At 43.7% G+C, this 17,165-nt stretch overlaps 1 protein-coding gene across 1 annotated transcript in view; it reads left to right on the forward strand.

Annotated features, from left to right (window-relative positions):
* Positions 1 to 16,581, forward strand: part of FAM83F (family with sequence similarity 83 member F) — a 32,930-nt gene extending 16,349 nt beyond the window's left edge. Inside the window, exons 2-6 of the mRNA XM_014307357.2 lie at positions 5 to 190; positions 3,798 to 3,965; positions 10,268 to 10,389; positions 10,954 to 11,666; positions 16,453 to 16,581. Of these exons, the coding sequence (XP_014162832.1) occupies positions 5 to 190; positions 3,798 to 3,965; positions 10,268 to 10,389; positions 10,954 to 11,666; positions 16,453 to 16,517 (1,254 nt within the window). The 3' untranslated portion in view covers positions 16,518 to 16,581. The remainder of the gene's footprint in view (positions 1 to 4; positions 191 to 3,797; positions 3,966 to 10,267; positions 10,390 to 10,953; positions 11,667 to 16,452) is intronic.
* Positions 16,582 to 17,165: the final 584 nt, after the last annotated feature.

Raw genomic sequence — 17,165 nt, forward strand, 5'->3', positions numbered from 1 at the left:
CGAGACCCTCTCGCTGGCCTACTGGCCCGAGTGCTCGGACACCGAGGTGCCCCCGCTGGACTTGGGCTGGACCGACAAGACGTTCTACCGCGGCATCAGCCGGGTGTCCCTCTTCACGCACCCGCGCAAGGAGGAGAGCGCGCCGCACCTGAAGGAGGTGGTGCGGGACATGATCCAGCAGGCGCAGAAGGTACGGAGCGGCCCTCGACGGGCCGGGCCAGCCCTGCCGCCCTCACCGGGCCGAGGGTCTGGCTCGGGGCATTGGGGTGGAAGGCGGGCGAGAGCCCTATGGCCGTCGTCCATCAGGCAGGGCTTTCCCTGCGCCTCGTTGCCAGTCGTGTTACGCTTTGCCAAAGGTAATGCCTGTGATGGGGTCAAACCTCTGCGCACCCTCTCCACCTCCCCTCAGCTGGGGTTCTGTACCCGTGGTTCGCCTTGTCCTGTCCCGGCCTCATGCCCGGGTTCAGAGGAAGACAAGTCGTGATGCTGCTACAGCCACCCCTACCTGGTGTGTGCGGGTGTCCCTAGTTAAAGACAGGGCAGCGTGTTCCTTATGGGATGGTGTTTTTTGGGTTTATTTTTTGTGATTTCAACACCGTCCAGCCCGAACTGCAAGTAGACAAAGTGCAGACAAATATAAGGCTGCTTCTCCCGTTTATCTTTCCCTGGAAATGACTGCTGGTGGTGACAGGGCACCTCTGGCAAGGAAGCAAACCAGGCACGATGCTTCAAGAGCTTGCTTTGAACAGGTGGGGGCAATCACGAGGTTTTTCGTCACCCACCCCGGATGTGGGTGAAGTTCCCGGGGAAGACCACCCAGGAAAAGATCTCCGTCAGAGGTGACACACCCCTTGGGTAAAGGGGAGAACAGCGTAAGAAACTTCATTCCTGCGCTTAGTTTTGCAGCTTTCTGGTTTTTCTGCTTTATAATTCAGCAGTCATTTCCTCCTCCACCTGTTCCCCTCTGCCGGCACACACTATATGCATCGCTTTTACAGACTTGTTCAAACCGAATCTGCCGGGAAACACAGAAAACTTTCCAGAGAGGCATTAATCTGGTGGGTGATCTTCTCAGCTCCCTGCTCTCAGAAATTGTGCACACCCTGTAATTCTGTTCAGTGACTGGTGTGATCAGTCACTTAGAAGATGTAAAATCCTTACACTCTGATGTAGTGCAACTTCACCTCCTCCTTGCACTGCTACAAAGGCTTCTAGAGACTGTTCAAGAACTGGGAAAGTTTGTTTCTTTCCATAGCTGTGCCTGGCACCTAGAAATAATTAATTCCTTTGTAGATTTTTATTTTTTCACTGACTGGACAAACTGTGCCCCTCCCAGCCTGAAGCTGGTTTCATGTTTAACAGCCATTTGAGTGTTTAATGGTCCTTTTCATAGATAACCATGCCTATTGTGTTCAGCTGAGCTACTCCTGGTAGCAGCTTTTGTAGTCAGCAAATGAGAGTGGGGGATTGTTTGGTTTGTTTTTTTCTGAGAGGGGGTCTAAACAGATACTGGTAATATGTGGCACAAGTCTGTGGGTGGCTTATCATGAGTATTTTACAAACATATGTTAATTAAGCTACCTAGCTGCAATGAGATTAGCAAGCATTAACTTGCCAATCTTAAAATGCCTGTGAAGAGCTAGGCACACCTATGGGCCCTACAGATAAGTTTATTATCCATAGGATTGGAAGAGAAATGGGGAAAACCTCTTGCAGGGGTAGACACTCATGCTCTGACTTGCTGTGCTTGGGAACGCTCCTAGCTGTGACAGGGGTTTGAGATGGCAAACACAACAACAGGTGTTGCCCATGGGAAGTTTTGACTGCTGTTCGCAATGGTCCCCAGTGTTGGAAAGAAGCCTGGACTGACCCAGGGCCCCACAGCCTGGAGGGAGCCATCCCTTCACATTGCAAAGCCGGTACAGACAATTAATGGTTTGTCCAGGATGGGGTGTAATTTCTGCAGTTGTTACACTCATTGCAAATGGTGGGGATGGAGAGAAAAGAAGTTCCTGCTTCTGCTGTCCATTCCCTATGTGGATGTTCTTACTTCAAATGAATATTATTTGGCATTCTTTCTCCTAAATAGCTCATCCATACCACTGTGTGTGGGGGGGAGAGGGAGCATAACAGGCCTGAGTTAATGCATGAACTGTTCATGCCTTTATTTATGATTTGCCTGTATATGGGGTTGTTCAGAAACAAAGTGGTACAAGTTTGCTGTATTTTAATTTTTAGAGATTCTGGTAACATCCCTGTTACATTCCTTCTGGGAAGGGAGAACCAAGGCAGGACCTGAAATCCTGCCTGGTAGAAGTTACTGTGGGACTTAGTATGATGTAGCTCCAGCACAGTTCACCTCCATCAGGAACTTACATGTTAATGATGAGCATAAATACAATGTCAGCTCTTTTTTCTTTCTCTAACAAAGGGAAGCTGGTGTAAGCACTGTTGACAGAAGGAGCCTGACAGAGCAGATGTATTGGTTGTTGTTGGCCGTACAAGCAGGGACTCAGCAGAGATTCAGCAGATGCAGTGGGGAATGTTTACTGTGGCATCAGTTTCCCAAAAGCCATTTGTTCAAGGGCATTTTTCACAGGAAAGAAGTCTCTGGGGAGAATTATTCCCTCTTCCTTAGGGGGCTCCTGCAAGAGAGCTGCACCTTTTCCAAGCATCAAGTGGAGGAAGTCCTACAGTGTGATTCAGCATTTAGCTCCATTCACACCTGTATATGCTATCCCCAGCCCAGATGGGCTTATTGCTGTGATTCCCAGCACCTGGGAAATTAAAATTTAGACAACTCTATTCCCAGGATACTGTCAGCCTGGCAGCTCTGACCTGGCAAACTGATGTTATGCAGAGGGACTAGAAAAACATTAGTTTCCTCCATTGATAATCTTTATAATGTTGAGAAGAATAACTCCGGCAGAAAAATTAATTGGTATTTCTAATGGTGTAAAAGATACATGTTTTGTCTTTCTCTCCCTTTCTGTAAGATCAGCATTTAAGTTACCCATAACCTTCTTGGTTTTGTTGTTACTCATCCTAAAAATGTTCAGGCTTGTCTCTCACGTCAGTGAAACCTTTTGTTTTATGTAAAATCTATGCCTGGAAAGAAAGATTAGTTTTATACCAGAAAAAAAATACATGCAAAGAGAGGGAATGATCATTTTTCCTCCAAATTTTGAATACACTCCAGTCCCTTTCTGAGAAATGTGAGCCAAACAAATCATTCCTTGAGAAGCCAGCCCCGAGAGCAGGCTTTTCACAGGGATTTGGGAAAAAAAAAAAAAGGAAAATGGAATTTTTGTTTTCTACAGTATGTGTTGTGGCTGAGGATGTAGGCCTTGATTCCTCTGCACATTCACTCTTCCATTAGACACTTTAAGGTTAAGTGTTAAAGTTGTGTTTTCAGTGTTTTTTTTCAATCTATTTTCAGTGTACTTCATTTAAGTGAGTCCTTACAGAGACAATGGAAGTTTCTCAATACAGAGGAAAAACTAGGTATTTGGCTTTGGCATTCCTCAGGCTGCTGAAATAAGTAATTTTCGTCTGGAAGAAGGAGAACTCTCATAGACGTTTACTAAGTTCCTTCCAAAGTGCAGCAGCTAACCCAGAAAATTACAATTATTGGTAGTGCTTGGGCATGTACCTCCCTGTACTTTTGTCTCCCTGTGGAGGCTTCTCCTCCATTAACTGGTATCAGTGCTCTCCTTTATTTTGCACCAGTGGGACGGGCCTTCCTTTCAGTTCCTAATATTTATTCAGTTGTCTGTCTACCATCTTCTTGTTTCCAGATTATTGCGGTGGTCATGGATGTGTTTACGGACCGGGACATCTTCCGCGATATCGTCGACGCAGCGTATAAGCGCTGGATCCCAGTCTACATCATCCTGGATGAGGAGGGTGTCAAGCTCTTCCTGGAAATGTGCAGATGCCTTGACCTCAGTGACTTGCAGATCCGGGTAAGGTATTCATTATAAACCATTATCTTCTGCAGGTCATTGGCCTTTTGCAGTTGGAGTGAATCTTGGAACTTGCTTGGACCAGCAAACACATCTCTTCCTCCGTACCGCAACACTAGAAATGGTGGAACACAGAGGGATAACAGTGTGGCTTGAAAATGCAGAAGGAAAGAAAAAGGAAAAATTTGGATTTTTTTGCCTTTCACCCAAGACAGGGATCTGTGTAGTTTCCTGGCTCTTGTGACCTAAAAATTCCTGTTTGGGGAGAAAATTATCAGAGAAAATTCCTATAGGTCTTCCATGTGAGGATTCAAACTAGAGTTCCAAGTAGCTCTTGGAGTTGTCTGCATGGATCCCTCTTATAGGACACATAAATTCTGTGAAAGCAAGACTTTCCTTCCCAACAGTGATCATCCAGGAGTGAAGGAGCTTGTAGTCCTCCTCTAGGACGACTTAAAGGAGAATTTAAGGGTTGAGGACCACAGCTGCTGCTCAGTCCCATACCAGAGTGTGCCTTCATACAGTGCATGCAGCACAGCAGAGTAGTCAGTCTAGCTTGGCTGGCAGAAGCAGCCTCAGAGGAATCTCACTACATTACATACAGACTGAAATCCTTTGTGTATTTCTTGTTAGTATTGTATTCTTTCCTTTTTCCCCCATCTTTTTAGTCACTGTTGCTACTACCAGACTTGTTCTAAATCCTGAAAAAAGTTGCTAGGTTGGAAACAACCTATGGGATGCCAGACTCACCCATTTGTGATCCAACTGTTCTGTACAGCGGCGGTGGAAAAAGTGCTTTTTGCCTGGAGGAGGGGTGGATTTTCCTTAAACACTCAATTAATAGTTAAAAAAACCCCAAAACACAAACAAAACTCAAAAAACTCTGAAGATTATAGAGTCTCATCTTAATCATTTTAGGAGAACCATCTTAAATCTGGATGAAAATTACCTGCATATATCTGAAGAGTTCTCCTGTGAACTACCACTCTGCTCTGAGTTTCATCAAAAAAGACATCCAGCTGAGAAGTTTTCCCTTTTTTTCCAAAACAGTGGTGGAAGTTCCTTCCCTCTGGTGTCTTTGAAAGCAAGACACAGACCTTATTATAACAGACGTGTTTCAAGTGCCAGTGGTATTGTGTCTCCTAAGCTTGTGATTCTTTGGTACATAACTGTGAAATCACAGCAGTAGTTCCATCTGCTCTGGTACCAGTTTCCCAGTACTTTTCTTACTGTGTCATCATGTACAGCAATGATGTCTTCAGTACTACAATATTTTAACTCCTGGATAGAGGGAATGAAAAGATGCCCTGGCATTTTAGAAAGAGTTGTGTTGCTATTGGAGAGGTGAGTTCCTTTCAGTCTGTTTTTTCTGTCTCTAAAGCAATCCCCTTCTGCTCATCCTCTTATCCTTCTACACAGGCTTGGCACTCCTAAACCAGTGATCCCAGTAATGTGCAACAGCAATGCCTAGGTCCTGCAGCAGTCTAGTTGTATGGCTCTCTCTAAGGAGGTGCAGTTTGAACTGATGCAATCAAAAGAAGGAGAAGATGTTTCTGTGTCCCTTCTGTGATTCCATTCTTTCATGGCAGTCCATGCTATGTTTTTCTTTAGACATCTTCAGCTAAAAATAGTACAAGCTGAGTTGAAGCAAGTCCACTAAGAAATTTTTAACATCTTTTGACCTAGTTGTTCACTATTCTGCAAAGTTGCAGCCCACAGATTGCTATCCTTCAAATTTTCCCCCTCTTTTCCCAGGTATCTCATAGTGGACCTTAAATGCCCCTGAAGGTTGTTATCTTTTTTTTTTTCCAGTATGGCTTAGGTGTTTTTTTAGTCTTGCTAAAGTTAATGGAGTTAATTCCTGTATATGATTCTATGGAATTTCTAGGGGGATTCTTCCTGGAATGGGGAAACAAGTCATTTGCCTCTCAAGGAAGATGTTCTCTTAGTATCTCACCCAGAGCTGCTTTGGACATGCCTATGCTGCTGCTTGGGTCAGTGGAGCAGAAACCATCATGTAGGGATTTCCCTGGCAACAGGCTTTGGATACCCAAGGAAGGTCCAGCAAGGTTAAGGTTTCCCCGTGAGGACTCCCCCCACCTCTTCCTCTTTGGTGTAATGTGCCAAGGGTTGAAGATCCAGATTTAAAGCAAGAAAGCAAACTGGGCCTCCAGTGTTGATCAGCAGAATAATTTTGTCCCACGTTGTTTGATTGCAGAGGGTACTGAAACTGCTGAGGAAACACTATCATTCACCCATTTCTTATCTACTGTATTTCTCCTGACATCTGCTTTGATGTCTGAGTTTCTTCTACAGATTTTTAGCAGCAGGGAAAATGTTTTCTCCATTTCGAATTACCATTTTGCTTTATTCTAGAAGATTTTTAACAGTTTTCACCAGACATAGTTTGCCAGCAAAGGAGTTGCATACTCTTCTTTCCTGCCCTTCTGCCCACCTTTCCTTTGGAATGCTTGTGTGAGGTACAGAGGATGGCTTTTTTTCTCAGGAAGTTGCAGCCATATGAAATATAACTCTTAGGTTTAGAGACAAGTTCTGATCCCAGGGGGAGAGAGATGATGCAGTGCCGTGAACTGCAGGGTCATAATGTTTATTCTGTCTTCTGTCACCACCAGATACTCATTTTGTTCTGTGTTTTCTGCCCTTTTGGTCCCATTGCCCTGTTCATCCAATGCAAAGTGAATGCTTCAACAGTCCTAATACAGGGAGGTTTACTGTTAACACTGGGTTTTACCCTTTGTCTATGTACAGCGATGGACATTTTCACAAAATTCCTGGCTATTGTATTCTTTTTGTAGAGATGGCAAGGTATCATGATCTGCTGACAGTCTCATGGGAGGGAAACTGCTGTAGGAAGACAGTGCCTCACCCTGCAAAGAGTAAAAGTTCTTAACCAACTCCAAGCATGAAATGAGAAAACCTCAATTTTTGTCTGAAGGCCAGAGTTCACCAGAAATGTATTTAAATTCAATCATCAGAACATTCATGGGTTGTTCATAAGAGCATGTCTTGTGTGTGTGAGTCATATGGCTTCCTGAACCTACAGGACATGGTTTGTCAGACTTCTGTTATGTTTGACACAAGAGTGTTCTACAGAGATCACAGTGAATCAGAGTTCTCATAGACACTGAATTCATAGCCCCTCTGAAATTCCTCTTTTTTCAGGACCTGAGGGTGAATGTTCTCACCAGATTTTAGATAGGTGGTTTTTGTCCTCATGTTTCTGTTAATCCCAACCACAGTAACAAGACACTCCTGCCCAACGACAGAGAATTCTCCTAGAGTTCACGCAAGCCCAGGGAATGATTTATCTGCAGGAAGTTCACCTTCACATTTATTTTTACATTCATTTTCCTGACATGTAAGAAGTTTCTCCTTTCACTTCAGAAAGTCTGAAAAGCTTCTGCCTAAGAAACTTTTGGAATTTCATTTCAGTATTTTATGGGTTTCGACATTGACTCCTACCTGAGATGAAGGAGGGGCAGAATGTGATGCGAAGCAGTGCTGTTGGTTTTTTAATGTTCTGCTGGAGTATTCTTCTAGAGTACTTGTGACTTTCTGAGAATGGGAGCTTGCAAGGCTCTCTTTTTGTAAAGACACAGATAATACTCAGTAATTATCTTGGCAGACCATGTCCCAGCTAGCTGCATTCCATCCTGTTCTACCTGAATACTTTCAAGTTACACTATTTTATGAATAACCATGCCCTCTCCAAAACTGTCCAGGGCAAACAGAGGATTTCCCAGTTCTAAGAAGGAAGGTACACATAGGATTCTCTGGTGGAAGCAGTTACAACACATCCCTTTAGGGTCTGTCTTGTGTATTCCCCCTTCTCAGCCCCAGTTTGTAAGCACCACGGCCTAGGTCTGTCAAGTCAGTCACAGCACTACTGACTTTCTAAATTGGGTCTGATTTAGCTTTCTGTGGATTCAGAGTGAGGTTTGAAAGTGTCACAATAAAGCAAGGAAGACCAGTTCCTTACTATTTGTATTAGGATGCTCTGTCAGGCTTGACTGTTACCAGTCATATTGAGTTGTAGCCAGGGAGATGTTAGTCACTGCTTGTGGTGAGGAGTGGTGCAAGTCTGTGGAAAGGAAATATAGAAATTTAATGCAGACTGCATCTCCCATAGGCCAGGATATTACAGAACAAACCTTAAGCAGGCTTCTGCAACAGTACAGATCTAGAGATGTCACTTCTATCTGGTGAGCTAACTGGTCCTCTACTCAAAATATTTGTTACTACTGTAACTCTAGTGCCCTCTGAAAATGTCTGCAATCTCACTTCATTTATATTTGTCTCTCCTCTTTTGTTATTGTGCAGTCTTTGGTACATGCACCCAGTCTCATTCTTCCTCTGTAGCTTGACTTAGCAGTCTACAAATGTTCCAAGATCCTTCAAGGCAGAAAATTGTATACAAATAACCTGTTAAGTGACTTGATGTTTATATGACTCTGTGCTTGTTTTCTGCATTTCAAGATGTATTAATGCACTTCTGTACCTATTTTATTCAAGGAGGTTTATGCGCTCAGCTGTTCAGTTCTATCCCCTCTGCGCCTTTCTAAGTGTTACATACAGCTCAGTTACTGCAGAAGTTCAAGTGTGCTTTCTTTCCACCAAAAGAAGGTGATAGAACATACAAGCACAATAAGATCCACGCTGTTATATGCTGGGAAACTTTCTGCTCACACAGGCTGATAATTCTTGATTCACAGGAATAGGTATCACATCAGAGCTGTTGACTGACTTCTTGTCTTGTGCAGTCAGCAAAGCGTGATTTGGCAAATCCCACATCCAACATTAATCAGCAAGGGAAAAAAATATTTCAGGTGATCAGCCAGCCAAATTCAAATGTTATTTTAATTACTGGAAAGGGCACCATTTCTCCTGTGCTCTGCCCAACCTGTCTTCAGCATCCCATACATATGACTCACTGCTAGGCCTTGGGCAAGCCACTTCATCTTTTTCTGTCTTAGGCTCCTCATCTTTAAAATGGGGTAATAATACTTTCAGCAGTGTTGGGAGCATTAATTAGCTAATGCCCACACAGGACTCCAGACAGATCAAGCAACAGCTGAATGCAAAACAGAGCTATCATCAGTTACTGTTAGTCAGAATTTGTATTTCCACTGCTGTGTTCTAGTGGGGGAAATAACAGCAGTTTCAAAAGGCAGGAGTTGTATTCAGAAAAACAGCTTTTGAAAGAAATCTGCATTCTTTTAATCGCTCATTCCTGCATGCTGATTTCTATAACCTATCAGTATTTAAGCTGTTGGTGAGGTTTATAGTAATAGGACTTAGCTCTTTGTGGGATCTGAGGCTGTGCTAGCATTAGCCAAATCCTCCTGATTCTTCTGCTCTGCAGATGGGGAAGAATGAAGCTAAGGTGAATTGACTTTCCCAGAACATCACAGGGAGCAGTATCAGAACTGCAATTATGCCCGGGACTGTCTGACTCCCAGCACTGGATTTATGACTCCAGTTCACAGTGCCTTTTAGCTTTTCATTCTTAAGGAATCCTTACATAAAAATATGGTGGAATGAGGAAAATTGTCTGGATTTGTGTGTCAGAGTGACAAGATAATTTGCTCCAAACTTATACTGACATTCAATGTTTTTGGATTTGGGGAGAAGAGAGGGGGAATGTTTCATGTTAGACACTTTGGGCATTCAGCCTTGTGCAGCCAGGACCCATGAGCAGAGTAACACTCAGCCCAATGTGCAAATATATCCTTATAGTATGCACAGGTACTATTGTTGAAAATCATGTAACCCTAACTTTGTGGTTTTTCTGTGTCTGGTAGTGCTTTGTTTACTTGTAGGTTTGCTGACAAAAGCGTGTGAGATGTGAGGTTTGGGGAGAAGCATTCTCTTTTTAACTACTTCCATTCATTTTATGAAAAGATTCTCCTTCCTCATCTTCAGAAATTGTTCTTCGCTGATCTGTTCAGGACATTAGTAGAGACATTTATCTGAAAGCATTGTCTTGCCAGTGGCTAAAGTGAATACCTGAAGACGGCAGGCAGGGTTTTGATGATGCTGACCCCTTGGACAGCTATAAACTGTCCAAGATGGAGAGGAGTGATCTGTGTAGACAGGGGATGACAACAGGACTTACAGCACTATGCTTTCCTTTGGCAGCCCTTCTGGTGGCTGATACAAAATGAGCTGTAGTCCCAGAAGTAGTGAGGCAATGTAAATGACATCTTAACACTTGGAGCTGGCAATTATGTAATTTTCTGCCCTATTTATTGTGACGTTTTGTCTTTTCACCTCCCTGTTAGAATGTCCGCATACGCTCTGTGACAGGAGTTGGGTTCTACATGCCATCAGGGAAGATCAAAGGCACACTGGCATCCCGATTCCTGATGGTGGATGGTGAAAAGGTGGCCACTGGATCATACAGGTGGGTTGCTCTTGTTTAAGGCATTAAGGCACTTATTTGAAGAATGGTCATTATTTTGCTTGAGAGTCTTCTTCACTTGTCACCCCCTTTCTATCCCAGCTTCTGTAATCTGTGTGGCACCTGTAGAAACTGGAGTGGGACAACAGAGAAGGTGGCATAGAGCCCTTCTTCAGAGAATGGAACATACCCATGCTGGCAGACCTTTTCAGAGGGCTAGAGGCAGTTCCACACTGCATCAGGAAGGGGTCTGCAAGGAACTCCCCACCAGTCTCTGTACTCAGTTCTCTTCACTGAGGTTTTCAGTCCAGAAATTCCAGTTGATTCAGTGCTGCTTTTATAAAAGGATCTTTCAGAGTTTCAGGGCCTTTTCTCCCAAATCTGGTCTATGTGTCTAAAGAAGAACAATAATGTTGTGTCATGTATCTATTGGGCCCATCTGGCTAAGAATATAAGGGCAAATGGCATAATGCTACATATTCCCCTGTAGTGTCTTAGGTTTTGTTAGGTGGGCTGGGTCAAGTATGCACCCCAAAATCTAATGTTGGTTCTGTTTCCTCCTCTTAGCTTCACATGGACTTCATCTCACATTGACAGAAACATCCTGCTAGTCTTGACAGGACAGCACGTGGAGATGTTTGACATTGAGTTTCGTGAGCTCTACGCCATCTCAGAGGAAGTTAATTTATACAAGGAACTGGACATTGCTAACCCGTTCCTCCTTGGAATTGGGAAGCCAGGCTTTCATTCCTCCACCGTGGCTCGGAAGTTCATTAACCCAAAGTATGGTTTAGTAGCAGGGGCAGCCCGTGGTGATATGATGCTCTGGGCTTCACGGCACAGGCAAGACCATCAGGGGAACATGGAAAAGGAGGAAACAAGTGAGTCAAAGAAACGGTTAAATCAGTTCCTGAATGACTTAGTCACATTGGAGCAAGTGTTCCCAGAAATAGATCCACCTCTGGAAAACTTGAACAAGCTGAATCGGAGCCCCCAGAAACTGTTGTCCCGGCTCCACATGGACCTGAAAAATAAATCCAAATCCAGAGAGTCCATTCGTGACATAAAGAAGGAAGATGCACAGGGCAATGCAAAGCAAGGGAAGCGGTTTGCCAGTGGGCTTTTCAGTCGCAAGGCCAAGCGCTCTCCAGGCTCAAGCATCGAGGCCAATTCTTTTGCCAGTGAAGGACATTCAGGAGAAGACCTTGGGAACATGAAACTGGAATATGAGAGGCTCAGCATTGGCCACGCTAGTGTTCGGAGCACTGGAGGTAACTCAGGTAAAACCTTTTACCAGCATACTCTGCTTTCTGTGTCCCTTGCTCTGAGCTTGGCTGATTGATGCAAACATACCCACTATAGGCACCTGTGAGTAGATCTTCTCGTTCTGAATCAAAATGAACAAGAACAAAGGGTAGAAGTTGTATCAAAAGATACAGGCAATATAAGTTGGAAGCAATTTAATGGCAGTCTTACTGTATGGTTGGTACTTCTCATGTGGATGTTTCTCATACTTTTGAGCAGCAAAGGGAGAGAAAGGTGAGCATTGCCTTGTGTAAAACAGTGCTCAGTCCATGAAGTGCATTTGCCTAATAAACAGCAGCACTGTGTTCTCTATCGTAGTGGCTAGCAGGTCACAGACAGATATTCAGTGTAATCCCTTCCTTTTGTCATTAGAGTTTAGGCAGGTATATTTCCTGTGACAAATTCCTGGTGGAGAAAAGAGGAAAATGTGTTTATGTTGAGGTGAGGGCACAAGGATTGAAGGAACGGGTGCAAGTCTTTTTAATGTGCTCCTTTACCACCTTCTGAAATGAAGGAGAAGGTCATGAAAATAGAAGCTACAAAGAAGTAGGTCACTAGAGCTCAGCTTTTCTTTCTTTGCTAATGCATGATTGATATTTTCATTAAGTCCTTCGAAGGCTTCAGTCAGTTGAAGATACAAATGATAAAGATTTCTAATGGGTTATGGGTTCATAGCTACTCCCCAACATTTTACATGTTTTGTGAGATTGAAGTAAATCTTTGGACTATCCATCCTGGTTGTCTTCCTCTCAGTGAGCTGTTTTGAGTGTCAATACATCCTGCACCATCAGAAAAATAAACTAATTGCAAGGAGAAAATTTTTCCTCCACTTGTCTGGCCAGAGACCATTCTGTGCTCTGATGAATGCAAAATGCAGATGTAGAGAGACTGAATTCCTTTGCAGTTACTGTGATGTGAAATGGAAAGATGTTCTTTTGGTACCAAGAAGAAAAGCAAGGTATTGGGATGGTCAACAACAATGATTAATTAGGTTCCTGGAAATATTTCTGGCTAAATGAAGGACAGACTCAAAAATGCTAAATGAACACAAGAACGAGGAATTATAAGAAGGAATGGCTAACTTATTTAAGACTGTAGTAAATCCATTTTAGAATCTGCATTTGGGGAGGGAGAAGTAAACCCTGGTCTAAAGAGGTCCTCTCTCCAAGTAAGTCTTGAGCACAGACATTATGTGCTGGTGGGCCCTATTCCTCAAAGCCAGGAAAAGCAAAATCGGTGAGGACCTGTGGGGAGATGTATGGGCATTTCCACTCGCAGGAATGGAGCTGAGTGCTTGCACTACCCTCTAGTGACAGAAGGAGAGAATTGTGTCATCTCTGATTCATCAGCACTTTGCAGTATCAGAGATTCTCACTGTCACCTGTTTCAAAGCAGCCAGCCTGGCATTCCCACAATGTCCTGATGAAATCAGGCCCAGCTTAAGGCACGAGAGGTTGATGCCTTTGGCTGGACAGTGGGGCACTGCACCCCGCTGGGGCATTGCACCATCCAGGCAGCAGGGATGTCCCTGTTCCTCCTAAAACAGTGGATCTGTGCCAGACAGTCTGATGCTTGGTCTAGACCATTTCCACAAATACATTACCATGCTATTATGTTCAGGTTTTATTTATTGCCACTGTTAATTCCTGCAGACTGCCAACTCTTTCAGTAAGGGGGAAGGAAGAATTGAGAACAGGTCCAGGGAAGATGCTGAGGTCCAGCACGCCAATCTTCCCCCTGTGCTTTTTCTGACCTGGTAAATCTTTCCAGTGAGTCCTTGCTAGTATTTTTGGTTTATGTAAATTGAGAATGCCTGTTCATGGTGACAGTGGCAGACTCCATAGCTTTTGAAGTAGGGTGTAAGTAGACTTTGTCCATCTGTTGTCATCAGAGGCTGAAGGAAGATCATGGATTGTGAGTTGCTTTTGAAATAAATCACCTTCTTGTGAGAGAACACTTCTCTAGTCTAATAGTCCCAAAGTGGCATATGAACGGAGATGGTAGAGGGCACATTAGATAGATGGAGACTCATGAGGAACAGAAAAGGATTTAATAAAAAATTCTTAAACACATCCATGGAATAGAGTCCCAGCCTCAGTATAAAGATAGGAGACACTTTGTTCTTGGGTAACTTTAGGGCTGACTTAGTTTTAAAAGTTTAAGTTGTCTTTGAGCAAAACTAGTAAAAACTGGTGCTGTGATATTCTGGGTGACAGGAGGGAGGTAAGAAGTGGAAATGAAAGAGAGGGTACTTGGTATGCAGGCAGGTTAGGATGCAATTATTCAGAGCTTCATGGTTTGAAATAGCTGCCCTTAGTTTTTGTAAAGATTAAACAGCACACTTCAGCCCCATGGGCCTGCCTGTGCACACATCCTCCAAAGTCACTATTAATTCTCTAGCACCACAGAGACACATCCCACCTTGCAAATGCATGGAGAGACCAGATCCACACCCGAGTAGCTCACAGAGTAGTTGAAAGACATTATTCAAGCAGGCTAAAAGTCAGATTCAGTCTTGTAGGAGCAAATGGTGATGAAGAGAATCTGAGCTGGGAAGGGAAATGATGGAAGTGTGTGCTGTGATGGAGTCTGAAAATCTGATGCAGCTTTTACAGGCTAGAAGAGGATTCCTATGAGTCAGAATTGGGAGTCTGGAAAATACAAGGGCTCCAGATTGAAAGTAATGTCCCAAACTAAGTATCTGAATTAACACCCTGAGGTGTTGTCCTAGCACATGGCAAGTTGTACATTGTCTTAAAAGGTTTTCTCAAACCACATCATGAAATTAACAGAACCCTTGGATTTCACTGTTGCCTGCTGAGGAACATAAGAGCAGCTCTGAACCTGACCAGAATCTTGTTAATTTTAAGCTGGTGCTGGGCAGACTGTGGTCAGCAGAGACAGTGACTTCTGTGTGCAGTTTCTGGGAAATACTGCAAAAGTCTGAAAGCTGTGTGCCTTCAGAAGGTGCAGACTTTTTGGTTAGTGTTCTCCTTTGGAAGAAGCAAAGTGGGCTTGCTCAGAAGGGTCTGCTGTCCTGAGGTGCTCCATGCATCAACTTCATTCCTCATGAGCAGTGGTTGCAAAATACACATACTTAGTAGAAGAATTTTGTGTTTCAGTTTTGTGTGCTTCTTACAACAAGAAATGGAATTTACGCTGGGCACTGCAAAGGCATTGAAATAGCTGCCTAGTTATCACCAGCGTTTTTCAGCCAAAGTGAGATCAAGGAAGGGTGCTAACTGGAATTTTCAGCCTCTTTTTTAAAGAGAAAGAGGGAAACATTGTTGGGTACATAAAAGGAGGATGTTTGCTCTAACTGTAGTGGGATATGTAGAAAAAGGTCAGAAGACAAGAGTAGAAAGTGACAAGAATAAAAGGGCTGGGAGTTGAAATTAAGCAGAGAAGCACAGACATCTTTCAAAAAAGCATGAGTGTCTTGAATGTGATACAGATAGGGAAGGAAAGAGGGGTGGGGAGGAGATAGGAGTAATGATAACACTAACATGCAGGATGTGTCAGAGAGGGACAGGTAGAATGAAATGCTACGGGGAGCTGTAGCGGGGAGGCAGTAGCACACAGAGCAGCCACAGAAGTGAGGACAGGGTGCAGTGCAACCTCCCAGGTGAACATCCAGAAGATGCAGTGTGGAAGAAAGTGGAGAGAAGGAGGGGGAGAAAAGAGAGCTCTTCTCTTCCCCATCACCTACAGGTAAGGACAGCATTGATCAAATACCCACAAGCAAGAGAGTGATATTAAAAATTATTTACTTGAAGTCCAATTCAGAGGCAGTGCCTGGGTTGAATGCTCCCTAAACTTAGCAAGGCTGAGACTTCTCAGTAGCATGTCACCATGACCTGTGGCAGTTTTCACTCTCTGTTTTCGCTCTGAGCTGGCATCTGGGTCCAAGTGCTTGGGAGATGCACATGTACCTTTCTTCTGTACAAATACATGAGTGGGGCCTGCCTGTGTTCAGAGTGATTCCAAGCCATGTGGCAGCCCCTGTCAGTCCCTGCTGCCCTGGGCCAGAGTCATGCAAGCTTTACTGAGCTCAGATGAGCTCCCTTACTTGCAAAAGCCTCTGAGCACACTTTTGTACAGTGCTTGAAACAGATGTCCTGGGGCATCCAGATCAACATCTGGCTGTAATGATGGACACCAGACAGAAGTGCAAGCATTGAAAGGTACAGATACTGGGAGCAGAAGAAATTCATAGAGTAAACAGTGAAAAAACCTAGGATTATAAAAAACTGGAGGCACCATACTCTGCCACTTTAGTGAGAGACCTTGAGGCCTTGGGATTTGTCTTGCAAAGGCAGTGGTAGAAACACTGGCACTAGAGATGTTTGAAACAAAATGTGAAAAAAACCTCTGCTGAGAATGTGTGTGTGTATCAAATGAATGAGATGACCTTGGGTTTTCAGGGTTTTTTCCCATACCTCACTCTTTGGAAAACTTCTCACCCAAGGCATGACCAGACTATTTATCAGTGCCAGCTGGGACCTAATGAAGCTGGACTGGGTACAAGCCAAAGCCTAGAAATACTTCTCCAGTGGTTTTCTCTACAATATACTCTGCATTTGATCTTATTTTAATGTTTCTTCATTTCACTGCAGCAGAAAAAAAGCCATGAGAGAGTGCAGAATAATGTAGGTCTAACACAAGGTGTATAGTAAAAAATGAGAGTGAAGCATGAGTCCAAACTTTATCCAGGGCTTATTTACTTAACATTAACACTACTTTAACTTCTTTTCGTTCCAGGTAACCTGAATGCAAACTCCACTATGAGTGATAAAAACAAACAATCTACCTGTGTGTTATCTTGATTGGGAAGGATTGTCTGGAGAACTAAAGACTGAATCACAAGCTGGAACAGTAAATTCTTGATTGACTTTGAACCTACAGCCATATCCTCATGCAGTGATCTGCAAAGCCACTGCAGGTCCTGGATGCATCTGGCACCCCTGGCTAAAGCACATTTACTGGGTGATGAGCAGACTTTGGATAGTTGGTCCCTTAAATGAGGGTTAGTGATGAATGTATTAGTCCATATGTCTATGTGCACACATATTTTGTATATAAAAACAACTGTGATGACTGGTCTCAGAGCTTGCTCTGTGCCCAGAGAAATGCAGGAAATTTTCTGACTTACTTGTGCTGCTACTTCAGTCTGTCTGGCTGCAGACTTGGAATCACTGTGTTGCATTGTTTACTCTGCTGCACTGCACAAATGTATTGATCTGACTGGCTGTAAGGCTGAATCCAATTGAAGTGGCAAATTCTGGGTGAAATAAGGATGTTTACAGACAGTGGAGCAATCCTTTGTCCATAAGGAGTCTTCCTGTAGATTCCTGTTGTCACTGGCCCAGGCAGGAGAAGGGTTTAGCCAACAGTAACCTACAGAGCAGTATCGGAGCTGTTTCATGTCACAGATGTAGCAGTCGAACAAAGTGATTTAGCAAGAATGTGGCAAA

Source organism: Geospiza fortis, unplaced genomic scaffold (assembly GCF_000277835.1).
Source record: "Geospiza fortis unplaced genomic scaffold, GeoFor_1.0 scaffold173, whole genome shotgun sequence".
Lineage (NCBI taxonomy): Eukaryota > Metazoa > Chordata > Aves > Passeriformes > Thraupidae > Geospiza > Geospiza fortis.